The 18,779-nt window shown below is 39.5% G+C and overlaps 1 protein-coding gene across 6 annotated transcripts in view; it reads right to left on the minus strand.

The window, feature by feature from the left end:
* Positions 1-18,779, minus strand: part of PRUNE2 (prune homolog 2 with BCH domain) — a 314,222-nt gene that overhangs the window by 34,623 nt on the left and 260,820 nt on the right. For all 6 annotated transcript variants that reach the window (XM_049895199.1, XM_049895201.1, XM_049895197.1 and 3 more), the window contains exons 10-11: positions 8,617-8,696; positions 3,594-3,794 (exon numbers count right to left, since the gene is read on the minus strand). In XM_049895199.1, coding sequence (XP_049751156.1) covers positions 3,594-3,794; positions 8,617-8,696 — 281 coding nt within the window. The remainder of the gene's footprint in view (positions 1-3,593; positions 3,795-8,616; positions 8,697-18,779) is intronic.

Below are 18,779 nucleotides of genomic sequence, written 5' to 3' on the forward strand. Positions count from 1 at the left end.
CAGGCTTGAACACATGGAAGACTGCAGACAGGCAAGTTGAGTGAAGCGACTCCCTGACTGTCTGGAAATGATGCCAGCGTGCCTTATGCACAACGAAAGCTGTGTGTTGTTAGAGGCTAGTTTTAGAAAAGGTAGGTTGCTTAAATGAGCCCACTAAACATCACTTGGGCGTTTAGAAGGGAAAAATATGAGAGCATGGGAGTGTTTACAATCCTTTTTATAATATTCTTATCAGAAATGTTCAGGTTAAAATTATTTATCGTTTTTCCATTTCTCTTAGGAAATGCCTTTGCTGAGACCTGAATTATGTAAAAACGAAAAACTTTGTGGTCGGTTTGGAAAACAGAGAGAGAAATAAGTCATCTTTTCTGACTAATGGATTTTTTAAGTTTCTCGGGTTAGTATAATAAAGCATTAAAAAAAAAAAAACAACCCTCAGCACTCCCTTAATATGAACGATGGACCTCCCAAGTCCTCTGCTATCTGCTTATTTCTGTTATCATTCATATTTATAAATATCAATGGCAATCAAGCCTTAAGTATAATAAAACCAAACTAAACCCGTTGCCATAGAGGTGATTCCAACTTGCAGCAACCCTATAGGGCAGGGGTTTTTCAAGGAGCAGCTGGTGGATTTGAACTGCTGACCTTCTGGTTAGCTGCGAAGCTCTTAACCACTGCACCACCAGGGCTCCTCAATTATAAAAAAAACCCAAAAAACCAAAGCAGTTGCCATGGAATCGACTGCAACTCATAGCAATGCTATAAGACAAAGTAGAACTGCCCCATAGGGTTTCTAAGGAGCGGGTGGTGGATTCAAACTGCCACCCTTCTGATTAGCAGCTGAGCTCTTAACCACTGTGTCACCAGGGCTCCTTAATTAATTGTAATAGTACCTTAAATTATATTCCCCAACTGTTTGGACACAACTATTATAGAAAATTGCTTAGAAGTGAAGACCAATTTCACCACACCTTCTGATAGTGAGGTTCAAAATTTTTCTATAAGCAAAATTGCACTACAGGCAAATGTTCTTGATGAGGTATTTGGTCGTCAACTACTGAATAAAACAGGAAAATGGTCTGACAATCCTCCGGGTACTTGGTTAAGGACGAATCCCCAAGTCATGAAAATGGCTGGATACAGGGACGATGGTGAGGGTGGGCTATCAGGCCTGGCTTCAGATATGTTGGTCTAATTTAGTAAAAGACTCTCTCCTATTCATTGTTAGTATATTTATTGGCAAGTAGCAGGGCTCAGGGGTCAAGGGCACCACCTTGGGGTTTGAATGTTGGCTCTGCCATTTACCAGCTGTGTGAACTTAGGGATTATTTAACCTCTCTGTGCCTCAGTGTTCTCATCTATAAAGTAGCAGAAAACAACATAATACTTAGCTCATTGAGTTCATACGCAGATTAAACTAGTTAATATTTATAAAACACCTAGATTGGACATACTAAGTACTAGGTACTATGAAAGTGTTCATTAAATAAAAGAAACCACTGACCAAATGCTTTCGAACAACTGTATTTTAAAAAGTCTGATTTTATTTAGTATGCCTATGCCTAGTTCAAAATACTCACGTGAGAAATCTGAAAAAACATGCAGTTTTCAAGCATTTATTTCATACTTCAGGATTACATGTACTTATATCCCACGCCTCTTATCTAGTTATTTCTCTCTGTCTTCACAATTAGATAGATTTACTTTGTGTTTTCAATGTTTTATCCATTTCTGTTTATTTAAAACCACGTATGGATAATCTTTTATTTGAAAAGCCAGGGGTACTTTAAAATTCAACTTACAATTCTGTCATTTGAGTTTAAGACCTAAAAGTAGGGCTGTGGCCGTTAAACAGGTTCTTTCAACATAACTGTGTCAGGTAAACAAGAAGAAACAACGCCAGCAAGTGACAGCTTTAATTACCAGTTTGTCCAGCCACCACCACTCTGCTTGGCAGTTTTACTCTTTATAAAAATAAGAGTCAAACGTAGCGTGACACAGCTCTCCAAGGCAACAGTGATGTTTCAGAGGGAAGAGAGGGAGGAACCCGTAGGGTCAGTCACAGCTGTTTCTTGTGGGATTTGAAGGCAAAGGCTGATTCCCACACAGGAGAATGTATGAGCTGGCAAACGGGTGAGAGTGACTGGAACAGCTGGGGCGGCTGGGGCAGCTGAGGGCAGCTGGGATGGGTAGAGCAGCTGGGGAAGATTCCCTTGGATGGCAGAAAAGAATATGAATTCAAGACCTTCTTTCACCTCCTATTTATGTATTTTGATCTACAGGATTAAATACCCAGATAACTATAGAAATTCATAAATACGACAAAAAATGCAATATAAAATCTCTACTTAGACATGGTAAGTTGTAGAACAAGTACTTTTAGACATTTCCCTTTTTTTTTTTTAACTTGGAGAAACAAAGCCCTCAGCTCAGCAAAGGTAAGGTCTGAATCTGTGCTGGTCATGGCTATAGTCCCAGGGGCTCAATAACCATTGGTTGAATTAACTAAGTTGATGAATTTCCTATTTATTTTCTCCTATGAGCAAAACTGCTAGAATTAGCATGACTCTAAAAGTCAGGGGATCACTTAATTGTGGTATTGCTTTTTTTAAGACTAGAAGAGTTTCAACAATGAATAAAGGCAACTGCACCATCCACGGCTCTCTTCTAAATACTAGAATTTCAGAGAATGGCACCCTGGCTTCTAGTGAAACAGAAACTACACAACGTTGCTTTTCAAGCAAATTCTTTATATTTGCACCTACTTCTTAGTGAATCAAATTTCTTTGAGCCAGAGAAAGAACTAAGTAAGACTGATTTTCATATCAGGAGTGTCAGTCTTTGACCTGGCAACTAAAAATTTTCTTTCTTTTTATTTCCTTTCTTGCTACATCTGTCCGTCTTTCCTCCCTTCTTTATTGGAGATTCAGCAGCAAACAAAATAAAGTCCCTGCCCTCACGGAGCATATGTTCTAGTGGGAAGAGAAAGGCAACAAACAAGCAAACAGCTAAATAATATGATGTCAGTTAGCGAGACACAGAAAATCAATACTGGGATAGACAGTATGTGGTGGAAGAGGTGGGTGGAGAGTGCCTTTGATTACAGAGTTTAAGGACAACATCTCTGAGGAGATGACATCTGATTAAGGCCTGAAGTAAAAGAAGGAGCCAGACATGTGAGCACCTGGTGAAAGAATACTCCAGATAGCAGGAACTTGTACAAAGCAGTTGATAAGAACTGATTTCCCTGCTTCAAAATTTATCTTCCAGAGGAAATTCTCCAAACCCAGCCCCAATTTTGTTCCAACACAGGGTATAACAGTCTTCCTCATCCTGAGTACCTAGCACCAGGCCTGGTAGAGAGTAGGGCCTTAACAAAAGGACAATGGCTAGGTATGACCTCTGTGAACTGTATCTGCTCTATCAAGTTCTAAACCATCAGTCATGGCCAACAATGACCTGAGATACAAACAAAAGCTCCTAGAAATCACAGGGAGGAGCCACTGGCACCAAAATGGGAGGCTTGTCCCTAATGCCACTTAATCTGTCACTTTTCATTGTACTTCGGCCTTGCCAACTTGGCGACTTACCATGCCCAGTGTATTCAAAAGAGTCTGCTTCATCAGGGGTATCAAGTTCATCCACATTGATATCAATTTCATCTGGACTGTCTAGGTTATCATCAGAGAGAACAGACCCTTCACTCTGATCCAGAGAAAGGTTGATATTTGGGGCTGTAAGCTTGATTCTCCGAGGATGTGTGCCATCGAGATCCAGGGAATTAGGAGGTTCTAAAGAGGAGAAAGAGTAGTAACAGTAAGTATTAAGCCATATACATGGCTGCAAAGAGTGGGTTTGGGCCCTGGTGAAAAACATTTTTAAGGCCCTTCCATCAAAGGCAGATCTGCTAAAAATGCTTACGTGGGATTTCAGTTTCCTTCCTGACCAGTAAGCTCTAATACTAGATCCACTCCCCATATGCCTGGGCCATGTAGCTACAGCAAGTGGGAGCCATTAATAAATGAGTAGAAAACTAATTTTTAGAACTGCCCTGTTCCAGTTTGAGAACTTGACTTTCGTAATGTTAAATTGAATTTTACGGTGCAAGATCAACAGTTAAGCTTACACAGACTTCCTAACGATTCATGCAGACTTGGCTTCTATGGAATGGAGGTAAGAACTTTACCTGCTATGTTCACAAATACTCCCAAAATGCTTCTCTTCAGTTCCTGATAACTCTGTGTATGATTATCAGTGACCTGTCCTTGGCTGGCTCTCTCTTTCTTTATAATACCGGAGATATTCTCCCAGGTTTCAACTTTGAACCTACGCAAGGAGTCACTATCTTTTATGCTGATATTGCCTGATGGTGGTTCCCATATCATAAATGATAACCCTCTTATATTAAGGCTCACATGGGTCTTTACTTTAACAGAAGCAATGTTGGAGAAATTTTCACTTCTCCATTTCATTTTCAAACCAGTCCATGCCAACTAATTAAAAGTAGAGAGACAGCCTAAAAACAGAATTCATAGGATTCCTGGGCGAGAAGTATTTTGAAAGTCATCTGCTATCTTCCTCAACTCCAGAATATCAACTATGGTCTCGTCCTAAGGAAGCTGACACAGTTCCTTTGTCATTAAGATTTTTCTTTTCTATAGGACATGACCCAAGCTGTGTTCCATGTAATGTTTTAATGTTCTACTTAAAAAAAGAAAAAAGTTTCTGTTGACCAATAAGTTTAAGGAACACTGAATTTTAGAAAATTACATTGGTTTTTACATTGCAGAGATTCTTAATGGAGTGCTGTCCAAAAGAATTTTCTATGATGACAGATATGTTCTACATATGACTATAGGGCACTTGAAATGTGGATAGCGCAACTGAAGAACGGAATTTTTTTTTTTAATAACTTTTATTAAGCTTCAAGTGAACGTTTACAAATCCAATCAGTCTGTCACATATAAGTTTACATACATCTCACTCCCTACTCCCACTTGCTCTCCCCCTCTTGAGTCAGCCCTTTCAGTCTCTCCTTTCTTGACAATTTTGCCGGCTTCCCTCTCTCTCTATCCTCCCATCCCCCCTCCAGACAAGAGTTGCCAACACTATCTCAAGTGTCCACCTGATATAATTAGCTCACTCTTCATCAGCGTCTCTCTCCCACCTGCTGACCAGTCCCTTTCATGTCTGATGAGTTGTCTTCGGGGATGGTTCCTGTCCTGTGCCAACAGAAGGTCTGGGGAGCATGGCCGCCGGGATTCCTCTAGTCTCAGTCAGACCATTAAGTTTGGTCTTTTTATGAGAATTTGGGGTCTGTATCCCACTGATCTCCTGCTCCCTCAGGGGTCCTCTGCTGTGCTCCCTGTCAGGGCAGTCATCGATTGTGGCCGGGCACCAACTAGTTCTTCTGGTCTCAGGATGATGTAGGTCTCTGGTTCATGTGGCCCTTTCTGTCTCTTGGGCTCTTAGTTGTCGTGTGGCCTTGGTGTTCTTCATTTTCCTTTGCAACAGGTGGGTTGAGACCAATTGATGCATCTTAGATGGCCGCTTCTTAGCATTTAAGACCCCAGACGCCACATTTCAAAGTGGGATGCAGAATGATTTCATAATAGAATTATTTTGCCAATTGACTTAGAAGTCCCCGCAAACCATGTTCCCCAGACCCCCGCGCTTGCTCCGCTGACCTTTGAAGCATTCATTTTATTCAGGAAACTTCTTTGCTTTTGGTCCAGTCCAACTGAGTTGACCTTCCATGTATTGAGTGTTGTCTTTCCCTTCACCTAAAGCAGTTCTTATCTACTGATTAATCAATAAAAAATCCTCTCCCACCCTCCCTCCCTCACCCCCTCGTAACCACAAAAGTATGTGTTCTTCTCAGGTTTACTATTTCTCAAGATCTTATAATAGTGGTCTTATACAATATTTGTCCTTTTGCCTCTGACTAATTTCGCTCAGCATAATGCCTTCCAGGTTCCTCCATGTTAAGAAATGTTTCACAGATTCCTCACTGTTCTTTATCGATGCGTAGTATTCCATTGTGTGAATATACCACAATTTATTTACCCATTCATCCGTTGATGGACACCTTGGTTGCTTCCAACTTTTTGCTATTGTAAACAGAGCTGCAATAAACATGGGTGTGCATATATCTGTTTGTGTGAAGGCTCTTGTATCTCTAGGGTATATTCCCAGGAGTGGGATTTCTGGGTTGTATGGTAGTTCTATTTCTAACTGTTTAAGATAACGCCAGATAGATTTCCAAAGTGGTTGTACCATTTTACATTCCCACCAGCAGTGTATGAGAGTTCCAATCTCTCCGCAGCCTCTCCAACATTTATTATTTTGTGTTTTTTGGATCAATGCCAGTCTTGCTGGTGTGAGATGGAATCTCATCGTAGTTTTAATTTGCATTTCTCTAATGGCTAATGATCGAGAGCATTTTCTCATGTATCTGTTAGCTGCCTGAATATCTTCTTTAGTGAAATGTGTGTTCATATCATTTGCCCACTTCTTGATTGGGTTGTTTGTCTTTTTGTGGTTGAGTTTTGACAGAATCATGTAGATTTTAGAGATCAGGCGCTAGTCGGAGATGTCATAGCTGAAAATTCTTTCCCAGTCTGTAGGTGGTCTTTTTACTCTTTTGGAGAAGTCTTTAGATGAGCATAGGTGTTTGATTTTTAGGAGCTCCCAGTTATCGGGTTTCTCTTCATCATTTTTGGTAATGTTTTGTATTCTGTTTATACCTTGTATTAGGGCTCCTAGGGTTGTCCCAATTTTTTCTTCCATGATCTTTATCGTTTTAGTCTTTATGTTTAGGTCTTTGATCCACTTGGAGTTAGTTTTTGTGCATGGTGTGAGGTATGGGTCCTGTTTCATTTTTTTGCAAATGGATATCCAGTTATGCCAGCACCATTTGTTAAAAAGGCTATCTTTTCCCCAATTAATTGACACTGGTCCTTTGTCAAATATCAGCTGCTCATACGTGGATGGATCTATGTCTGGGTTCTCAATTCTGTTCCATTGGTCTATGTGCCTGTTGTTGTACCAGTACCAGGCTGTTTTGACTACTGTGGCTGTATAATAGGTTCTGAAGTCAGGTAAGGTGAGGCCTCCCACTTTCTTCTTTTTCAGTAGTGCTTTGCTTATCCGGGGTTTCTTTCCCTTCCATATGAAATTGGTGATTTGTTTCTCTATCCCCTTAAAATATGACATTGGAATTTGGATCGGAAGTACATTAAATGTATAGATGGCTTTTGGTAGAATAGACATTTTTACTATGTTAAGTCTTCCTATCCATGAGCAGGGTATGTTTTTCCACTTAAGTATGTCCTTTTGAATTTCTTGTAGTAGAGCTTTGTAGTTTTCTTTGTATAGGTCTTTTACATCCTTGGTAAGATTTATTCCTAAGTATTTTATCTTCTTGGGGGCTACTGTGAATGGTATTGATTTGGTGATTTCCTCTTCGGTGTTCTTTTTGTTGATGTAGAGGAATCCAAGTGATTTTTGTATGTTTATTTTGTAACCTGAGACTCTGCCAAACTCTTCTATTAGTTTCAGTAGTTTTCTGGAAGATTCCTTAGGGTTTTCTGTGTATATAATCATGTCATCTGCAAATAGTGATAACTTTACTTCTTCCTTGCCAATCCGGATACCTTTTATTTCTTTGTCTAGCCTAATTGCCCTGGCTAGGACTTCCAGCACGATGTTGAATAAGAGCGGTGATAAAGGGCACCCTTGTCTGGTTCCAAGAACGGAATTTTTTAAAATTTCTTTTTAATTTTAAATAATTTAAGTGGCCGCATGTAGTAAGCGGCTACTCCATTGGCTGCCTACAGCTTTAGCACCTTTATTATTCAAAGGTGCGCTGTGAACCTTGGAGAGTGGGGGAGGCTGCGGTGGTTACCAAGCTTATGTGACCATAGGACATTAAAAGAAAAATTATGCCACATGACCAGTATTTGCAAGAACACACTTTGGGAAATTGTAGGACAGAAAAAAATGTAATTGCTTCCCTTCTTCCTACTCTGTCCCAGGCTTGGCTGATAAAACCAGGGTTCAGCAAAAATGCATCTCCTGGTATAATTCTGAAGCTGGTGCAGTACAAGGTAGTGAACCTCATACCAAGTGGGAATCATATGGGTTGAAACCACAAATTAATCAATTTTTTAATATATAGGCCTTGAGTCATCAACCCTTACAGTGTGGTTTTTTTTTTTTTTTTTTTTTTTAATAATTAGGATACTGAGCATTCTTGATATCACGTTTCCAATTGTAAACATTCTTACTCTTAAGAGTAAATTTCGTGAGCTTGGTCTTTAGTCAGAATTTGACATTTTGATATATAGTTGCCAATCACCACAGAAACTGAAAACCTTGGTAGATGAGGTCGTGACCCAGGAGAAAAACTGTGACCTACTCAATATTTAAGTCAACTCTGAAATTAATTAAATCAAGCCTAACACCTTCCTTCCCACTTCTTTTTTTTTCTTCTTCTTCACTTTTATGACTGAAATCACAAGTTGAATGCACAGGAAATGGTCCTCTCACTGAATAATAAAAACGTCTGGGTGTAGGATAGTGCTAAAGAAAATGAGCAAATATTCCTCTCACCAGGCCTCATGTCTGCAGCACTGGGGCTCAGCATTCCCTCATCAAAGGCGGTGTCCATTCCTACATCCTCTGACAGTAGTCTGAAAAAAGAGCAAACGGTGCAAAAAGTTAGGTACGATTTTATTTCCTTTGAAAAGGAAACCGAGGATTCCAGGATAACATTTTAAACTCACTTGGAATGAACCAAGTATGTAATCCAAATCTACAGAAATCTAGAAGAAAGACTTTTTGCACAGTTATTGTGAATGAGAACTGCAGACAGCATATAGTAAGTCACACATCAAGCAGGAAACTCAGAAACAGGAAAGCAAACCACTAATAAAATACACTTAGGGGAATTTAACATATAATTTTTCAACCAAAGAGTCAAGATATGTGCTTTGAAATAAAGACAGATCTGACTTTGAATATATCTCTCTCCCTGTGTAAACTTAAGCAAAGTAGTTAAGCCTGGTGGGCAGAGAAGAACACAGTCTGCTAGTCTCACTTTCTTTATCTGTAAAATAGGGATATACCACCTACCTCAAACAGTTGTTGAAAGGTGAAGTTCTAAATGTAAAGTGCCTACCGTTCCTGAGAAAACCAAAACCCACTGCCGTTGAGTCGATTCTGACTCATAACGACCCTATAGAACAGAGTAGAACTGCCCCACAGGGTTTCCAAGGAGCGGCTGGTGGATTCAAACTGCTGATCTTTTGGTTAGCAGCCAAATGCTTAACCAGTGCACCACCAGGGCTCTGTTCCTGAGAAGGAATCAACGAATGTTACTTCTCTTCCTTTGAATATTTAAAGATTCATTGTAAATAGATGTTGGTGAAGATAGTTTTGGTCATGAGTTATTATCTCTTGTCTCTAATCAGTTCCGAGCCCACAGCGATTTATATTAGCCTGCTTGGTAAGACAAGTGTGAGGGACTGGGAAAGTACTGGAGAAAACTGTGAAAATTTTATACACTCTTGTAGGAAACTGGCCACTTTTCACAGTGAATTCCTTTTGACTTATTTTCATCCCCTGCCCTCATTAAGTAAACTCCCATTCATCATGATAATATATTTTTCTTCTTAGTGACTTCCTTGTAATTTAAACACCAATTTAGATTAGTGCCTACATCAACAGGATTCACCCAAGCTGAATGGAATTACAGGGAAGTCACCAAGAAGTACTGTGCTCCTTTAAAAAAATCACCTACATGAGACTACAAGGTCAACAAGAACTTTAAACAAAGGTAAGAATGTAGGAGGGCAAGGAAACTAGATTAATGGATGCAGAATAACCAGAACAGAAATGATGAGAATGTTCACGCACTGTGAAGAATGTAACCAATGTCACTGAATAACTGGTACAGAAACTGTTGAATGGAAACCTAAACTGCTGTAGAAACCTTCACTGAAAACACAATAAAATATTATTAAAAAAAATAATAATAATAAAGAGCAGAGGGAGGTGTTAAATTTAGAACTCTAGCACAAAGTTTTTCTGATTTCCTTCCAATACCCCTTGTCATATGAAGTAATCTGTGTTATCCTTGACATCAACCCACTAGTACCCAAAAAGTAGCAGCCTCTATTAAAGAGTGTCTGGATTTAAGTCTTCTTTTTATCACTTACTGTGTGTTATATGGCAAGTTATTTGCTCTTATTTATTTGCTCGGTTTCCTCACCAATAAAAAAGGGAGACTATGCAACGCCTGAAGATAAGCACTGAAAGAAAAAGATGTTATATTGGTGTAGCTTTCTTCACCTTCTATTCCAATTGCTTTCTCCATTAGACTTGAAGCTTCATAAGGGCACAGACTATGCCTGTTTTGTTCATTGTTATATTTCTAGTACCTGTTATACAGTAAATACCCAATAAATATGTACTGGACTGAAATAAAAAAAAAATTTTTTTTTTTGAGCCTGAAATACCCTAATGTACCTATAAATTATTTTCTTTAGTACTCTAGCTAAGAGTTAGCCTAAAAAAAATTAAATAAAATTTTAAAAAATGTCATAATCTCTACCTGCCTGACACAGAACATGAGGGTGCAGGATTAGCCTCAAAATAAATGAGGGTATATAAACAGACAGGTAGGGTCAGTCTTAAATTTTGTCATTTTGTTAATGTTTGTAAGTTATGGGTGATATCACGGAAAAATTGAAAAAGTCCTAGATAATGAAATTATAGTTCTGGGTTATAGTTCCACTATCAGTACTGAATAGCTGGTTAACCTCAAGAAAATTACCTGGCCTCTCTGTGATTTTAAATGGAGACAATAAATATCGAACACCATTGAGACTATAAGGTGTAAATATAATTTATATGAAAGTACTCTTATAAAGCATTGCATAAATTTAAGGTATTACATTCCCCATTTAAAACATAGTATCAGGATCACTGATTTAATTGAACATGTGTCATGGTTGGATAAAACAATTAAGTTACTACAATTTGTGTATTAGCCCAGGAGAGGGAAAATTTCAGTACTGCACAAATCTCCACAGAGCCTGTAAGTATCCCTGAACTCGCCGACATTAGGGAACAGAGCCTTTGTTTCTCAATACTCCTCCATACAAAGCAGAGACTCTGTAAAGAAGGTGCTGGAAAGTCATAGTGGCAGGTGCTAAAAAAAAAAAGTACTAGAAGAAAGGAAAAGCTAAAGGCTGTGATCAGGGGGTGGTCAGAGAAGAGAAGGACTTTCAAAAGCCGATCAATATTACAGAAGGCGTCGGGAAACCCCAGGGACCCAAGTCAAGAGAGAGAAAACTGAGCCAGAAAAGGCTTGAGGCAAATTTAGGAGAAACTCAAGTTGTACTCATTGTCAATACTTAAAATGAACTACCCCATCTATTAGGCCCATGAGAATTCAGACAAGTGAAGTGACCAAACAAGGTACTTGGTGATTATGCAGGATGTCAGTTTTATGATCACTTATGGAAACGTCTCAGGATCTGATTAGGTAACAAATCAGTCCAGCCTGAAGGGCTGATTTTATTCACCTGTAGCAATTATTACATTTGGGATTTTCTGTTTATAAAACCAGTAGCCACTGAGTCGATTCTGACTTATGGCGACCCATATGTTTTAGAGTATTCCAGAGGTTTTTCAATGGCTGATTTTTCAGAAGTAGATCACCAGGCATTTCTTCCAAGGTGCCTCTCTGGGTGGACTTGAACCTCCAGCCTTTCAGTTAGCAGCTGAGTGTGTTTAACCGTCTGCATCACCCAGAGACTCCTTTTCTGAATATATATAAAAATATATATATGTGTGTATATAAACCAAAAAACAAAACAAAACAAAACCCAGTGCCGTCGAGTCAATTACGACTCATAGTGACCCTATAAGACAGAGTAGAACTGCCCCATAGAGTTTCCAAGGAGCACCTGGCAGATTCGAACTGCCGACCCTTTGGTTAAGCAGCCGTAGCACTTAACCACTACGCCACCAGGGTTTCCATATATATATATATATATATATAAACTCACTGCCATTGAGTCGATTTCAATTCCTAGCTAATAAAGAGGTCGAGGGAGTTGGACATAGTCTGACCCTGCGATGGCCCAGCTCCCAGATGCTCAGCTCCATGGCTCCATCTAGGGGATGGAACTGCTTACAGTCTTTGCTGGGTCCTGCTATAGTCACTACAGTTCTTCACCAAACATTGGACTCTCTAGCCTTTTCACGCAAACGCTGGTGGTGTAGTGGTTAAGTGCTACAGCTGCTACCCAACAGATCGGCAGTTCAAATCTGTCAGGCGCTCCTTGGAAACTCTATGGGGCAGTTCTATTCTGGCCTATAGGGTGGCAATGAGCCGGAATCTTGACAGCAGGGTTTTTGTTTTGTTTTAAGCCTTTTCACACATGGTAATATTGCACTTTCCTGCCCCTTTGACGTTAAGGCAATCATGTGACTTGCTTTGGCTAGTCACTTCTTCCTCCTCCCTGTCTCAGTGGTGTGGAAAGGCTCTGCCAAGCTGTGTTCAAGTGATTATGATAAGCAGAGGACCCACCTAAAAAGCCTTGTTAGACATGTGGCCAAGAAATGAGTTTCTGTCTAAAATCTATTTTAAAAAATGAGGTTCTATTTTGCTCTGAAATATTGGGGTTACTTATTACCACAACATTCTGACTAGCTGGCCTTTGCTTATTTTGAAGGGAATACCTGACTCACACATACTCAAAGTTTTGTTTCCTAATTTGAATAACCCATTTCACACATATGGTACATATCTTCTTGCTTAGGTTGCTAATGAATGAGAGAACATTTTTAAAAATGGAGACAAAAGCTCAGAAGCGCATTGAATACTTCAAAGTATTCCATAAACTTGAGCATTAATATATTGCCTTCATGGGTTTTTTTCTCAAAGCCATGTATCCTCTACCCATTTACTTAATATTTTTCTTTAAACTGATTTGTTTTAAATACATTTATTTTTAAAGGAAGGCCTGCATTACTACTGTATATGGAAACTGAGCATTACTTGCCTAAAAGGAATAGCTACATAAATTAAATGTAATAAAAACAAAATAATGTCATTAAGTTCAAGGTAGCCATCCCTAGGCTCTCACTGAGGCATTCTCTTTGCTAAAAAACAGAGATTAGCAAGTGTTAGCTGTGTCTACCAAAGGTGTAATGCTGTGCACCATGACAAATACAAAGAAATGCTGTGTTGGAAAGAACAAGCCCAAAATAATTCCTACATTTCCAACTTTGAAAGAAACCAGGGGAAATCCTCAAGTGCTAGAAAATAAGAGTTTCTAGAGAAAGTTGATGAAAAGGTAGCCCACATGGTTTTGGACTGGACACAGGCCCTAGGAAGTGTGACCAGGGTTCTCACATACACAGGAGAAGTGACCTCCAGAGAATGGAAGGAAGGGCTAGATCTAAACAACTAAATAAGGCCTTAGAACTTAAAAAGTTGCCCCCTTCAATCAAAGGGGATGGGAAAAACCTCTATCCTCTGGCCTCTGTACGTGCAGTCTGAATGGTATCTGGGGTGGAAAATAAAAAAGCAGCCTATGAGAATTGGAGACAATGCAGCAGCTTGGACACTGCCTAACACTACAATGTGAACAAGAAATAAATCTTTGTTGTGTTCACCACTGAGATTTGGGGTTGTTTGTCATGGCGTCACTTTGCCTGACTAGCCATGCTGCTTAAGAAAGGAACATCGAAACATAATGATGCAGAAGTGTTGAAAACAAAGTGATATAAAAAGATATATCAGAAAAATATTAACCACAAGAAAGTGAGTGTGGCAATATTAAAGGCAAACAAAATAGATCTTAGAAAAGCATTATTAAGGCTGAAGTGCTTATTTAGTGATAAAAGGAAAATCGGGAAGATGTAATAATCCAGAACCAATATGCTTTTGTCAGCATAGCCTCAAAGTATGTAAAACAAAAACTGCATATAAATTATAAGGAGAAATTAAATTCATGGGGGTAAATTTGAATATACCTCTCAATAATTTATAAATCAATCTGAGAAGAAATGCCTAAGAATGTAGAAAATCTGAACAATAGAGTTAATATAAAAAAAAAACCCATTGCCATTGAGTCAATTCCAACTCATAGCAACCCTATAGGAAAGAGCAGAACTGCCCTCTAGGGTTTCCAAGGAGCAGCTGGTGGATTTGAACTGCCGACATTTTGATTAGCAGATGAGCTCTTAACCATTATGTCACCAGAGCTCCAGAATTAATATAGCTCAGTCTAATAGACAGATGTGGAGTTCTACACTCAACAACAACAAAAATACATTCTCAAATTCTCAAAAACTGACCATACAAGATGTCTCATAAAACACTAAAAATCATTATCATATGAACCAAATTATCTGATCTCAGGACCATACACTCAGAAATTAATCACAAAAATGTTCAAAAGATGAAAACACACTAGTAAAGAAAACTGAACAACAAAGCCTACACGTCAAAGCTTGTGAAAGCAGCTAAAGCAGTTCCTAGAGGAAAATAAATAGTCTTACATTCAGATAGAAAAAAACAAGCTGGACTGAGTCAGCTAACGCAACCCAGTACATGAGAAAATGAACCAGGCTCATCTGTGCTTCAATGCTATTTACACTAAACCTGTGCAGCACCTCTAATGATCTTGAATACCACCAGGTGGGGAACAGTGACATAAATGGAATTCTCCGGTTTGAAAATCTATCCCATGCATATTAGCAGACTTTGTGTTTCTGGTGTTAATGCGTCTTAATAAAAAAAAGTCTAATTGCAATAGCATGGCAGTTCTGGTGCCACAGACAGTGAAGGACCACAAATGCAAAAACCTTTAGAATGCTGTTAAATACATCCTCTTGCCTTTAGAACTGGTACAAAGTTAAGTCCATTTTATATCCTTCAGCATTTCTGAATCTGGAGGTATTTAATCGTTGTTGTTGGATTAGACTTGCCTGAGATCAGGTTCTTTTCATAGGAAATGATCAGTGAAGCAAGACTTGGCTCACACATTGTTAGATGGCCATGTTTCCTGGCAGGCAAGGACTCAGCTACAGGCAGCAATCCTTTTCAGGATAAACCATTCTTAAAAGATTGGCCACTAAAAAGTGGTTATAGGAAGTAGGATAGCAGGTCAAGAAGTGGGCTTAATTGCTCTTTAGAAAAATACTAGTTGGCTATGCTGATATATCTTGGGAAAATGTTGACATAAATGTCAGAGTTTCTAAGTAAGATATTCCGGGCTGATAAAATTGCTTTCTCTAGAAATGGAAATAAAAGAAAAACAAACAAAACCTCTTATGAGGTGCCTGACTTCTTTTGTTAAGTACATAAATGAGCCCTTTCAAGGCCAGTAGTTAGAGGATTGACATTTCAGGTTTCCTGTGTGATACAGGAGGCCACACAACTTAAGGTAACAGTACAGGCTGCTCTCTGAACCTAGCACACTTATCAAATTACTCAAGGTGGAAGGCAAGACTGAGGCTGCACTGGGTTCCATATTCAGCTTAATCAAGCTGATACCACATCACAAAAAAGATGTGAGTCCTGGTCCCACAATAGGAAGCTGGGTTCATGACCATTAAATCAGACTCTTGGCATCAGTTACCCATTTGTGCCTCACTCACCCTAGAACAGACAAGAGCCATGGCCCAGCAGAAGAGCCCCAGAAGCCAGCTTACTGCAAGAAAATGAAGGAAGGAGGTGAGAATAGGGAAAGGAGAAGAAAACAAACAGTAGGAAGACAAGCACTTAGAGTATTTGCAAAGCTTGGCAAATAACAGATGCCTATTTTCAGGGTTTCAGAGAAAAGGGATACAATGCAGTCTTCTTATCTAGAGTTTGATTCCAAAATTCTGCAGGTAGCAAAAATCACTTGTAGTCCAAATGACCATTGGAAAATCCTTGAAATAAATAGGAGGAAATGGAATGTGTGGCTAACTGCCTCCGTGAACAACTGTCTCCTTTACCATGAGACTAGAGGAACTCATGGTGCCTGATTACCATTACTTAAGGTCTTGATCAAAGATTCTATAGAAGAATCCTGATCAAAAGGGAGAAAATGTGTAGCAGAATTTCAAATTCTCATGGACTCCAGACTTTCTGGAGCCATGGAGGCTAGACGAATCCCTGAAATTATTGCTTTGAGAAAATTTTTCAACCATAAACCAACAATATCCCCTGAAGTCTTCTTAAATCCAACCAACAGTTTCACTTAAATAGTAAAGAATGTCTGCCTTGAGCATTGTGCTCTGTTTAAGATCTATCTATATGGAATCAAATAGACAACAGTAACTAGAAGGATTAGACAGAAACCTTAGGGAGCCGTGAGTTTATGTTAATGGGGGAGGAAACTTGGAAAATGAGGGTGAGAATGGTTGCACAGCTTGAGTGCAATCATTCACTGAACCATACACGTAGAAATTGTCAAATTGGTGTTATGTTCTGCTGTGTATATTCTCAACAACAAAAATAGAATATACATTTAAAAAATTCCTTGAAGTGCTCCCTGAATGACAATATACATGATTTTACATATGAAATTCCTTAGAGTAAATCCTATGAACACTGAAGTATGAGGAACACTGTGCAGGAATAGAAAGAAGCCTAAATACCATTCAGCCCATTTTGCTTTTCAGATAATAATTAAATCCTTGGTTGCAAATGGGGACACAGAGAGATTTCTACTTTTGCCTGCAGGTATATGCCGTTCTGTTCTAATATTTTATCTATAACCTTAATACAGGTGAATAGATTTGTTTATTGTTAAGAGGATTAAATTAGATGGCCTACTCACATACTGGGGAGGGGCATACACTAGTCTATGTAGTGAATTTAACAGTTCAGAATGTAGATTACTCAGAGGTATCTCAAACTCAACATGTATAAAACTGATTTCAAGATCTTCCTTCCACAGATTGGCAACATGCCTTTGAAATATGGTGTTGGCAAAGAATACTGGATACACCATGGACTTCCAGAAGAACAAACAAATCTATCTTGGAAGAAGTACAACTGGAATTTTCCCTGGAAGTGAGGATGACGAGACTTCATCTCATGTACTTTGGACATGTTATCAGTCCCTGGAGAAGGACATCATGCTTGGTAAAGTAGAGGGTCAGTGAAAAAGAGCAAGACTCTCTAGGAGATGGATTGACACAGTGGCTGCAACCGTGGGCTCAAGCATAACTATGATCTTGAGGATGGCACAATACCAGGCAGTGTTTCGTTCCATTGTACACAGCGTTGCTATGAGTTGGAACTGACTCAATAGCACCTAACAACCTAAAAACAACGTTCTCTGTAGTACTTTTAAAAAAATGTTCATAAATTCTTTGACAAATCCTCCAGGCCCAGTTGAGCCTTCAGATGACTGCAGCTCCAGCTGTCTTTAATGAAACCTCATGAGAGGCCCCGAGCCAGATCCTATTGCAAAGCCACTCTTGAATTCCTGACTCTCAGAAACTGTGAGATAATGACTGTTTGTTTTTTCAAGCTGCTAAGTTTTGAGATGGTTTGTTAGGCAGCAATAGCTAGCTAGTACATTCCCCATCCTAACGAGTGCCTCTACCTATCGCCTGGGCACCCAAACCCCTACACTTGCATCCCTTCTCACTTTCCCTTTCTTTATACCTCACTACCATTTCTTCACAACCCAGTTGGTCATCCAGTCCTGTAGATTTACCTTGTCCCCTCCTGCTCATTTTCACTGTTAATACCTTAGTTTAAGTCCTCACCGTTTTTCTTCCTTGAAGAAACCTCTTGACCTTTCTCTGTTTCCAATACTGCGTACCATCTGCTCCAAATCATTCATTGAACAGCCTTCTCGGTTTCAACACTGATGCCCCTTTCTTGCTTAAATCCTTTCAGTGGCTCCCCAGCGCCTTGAGGAAAGAGTCCTGGCTCCAGAGCATGGTTCACAAAGCCTTCATAATGACCTGGCCCCAACCTAAAACCTGAAGCTTCTCTTTCACTGTGTCTCTCATCCCCCTTCCCCACTTAGCCTTGCTAATCTTGCTTGTCCTTTATAACTCAGCTTAGCATCACTGAGTTTCTCCCCATTCTCCTCCAGCCCATACAGTTGGGTCAGGTTCCACAGCACTCTGTGATACCTCAAATGGGTACTCTTTGTGTTCTTACAATTACCTATTGGTAACTTCTCTGTTGCCTCTCAACTCTCCCCCACCCGACGTGTGTCGGAGTAGAACTGTGCTCCATAGGGTTTTCATGGCTGTGACCTTTTGAAAGCAGATTGCCAGGCCTTTACTTTGAGTTCAAACTGCCAACCTCTTAGTAGCCGATTAACCAATTGTACTACCCAGGGACTACAGACACACACACATACAAACACACAAATACAAAGCTCCTTGAGGGCAGGCACTCCCAGTCCTTAGCACAGCACCTAGCATGTGGTGGAAATTAATAAATAACTAATGGGCAAATGCACTTATTTAGAGATGTGAAGATTCCTTGTTCTTCTGGTAAAACGTTTCACCTAGTATCTCTCCACATATTGGAACCTGACCATCAAATTCTCCTTCAATGAATTATTTTCGATGGTCAGTCAGGCTTTCTTCAAAACATAATTTAGGGATATTAGATGACTATTAGAGTAGTGATATTACAAAGATGTACTATGCACACAATTAGGTAAAGGTCACTCAGGAGCAATTGGAGGTGTTTGGCTTAGCAAGGATGAGGTTCTTATGAAAGCAGGGGGAAG

The sequence above is a fragment of the Elephas maximus genome, chromosome 9 (genome assembly GCF_024166365.1).
Source record: "Elephas maximus indicus isolate mEleMax1 chromosome 9, mEleMax1 primary haplotype, whole genome shotgun sequence".
In the NCBI taxonomy this organism is placed as follows: Eukaryota; Metazoa; Chordata; class Mammalia; order Proboscidea; family Elephantidae; genus Elephas; species Elephas maximus.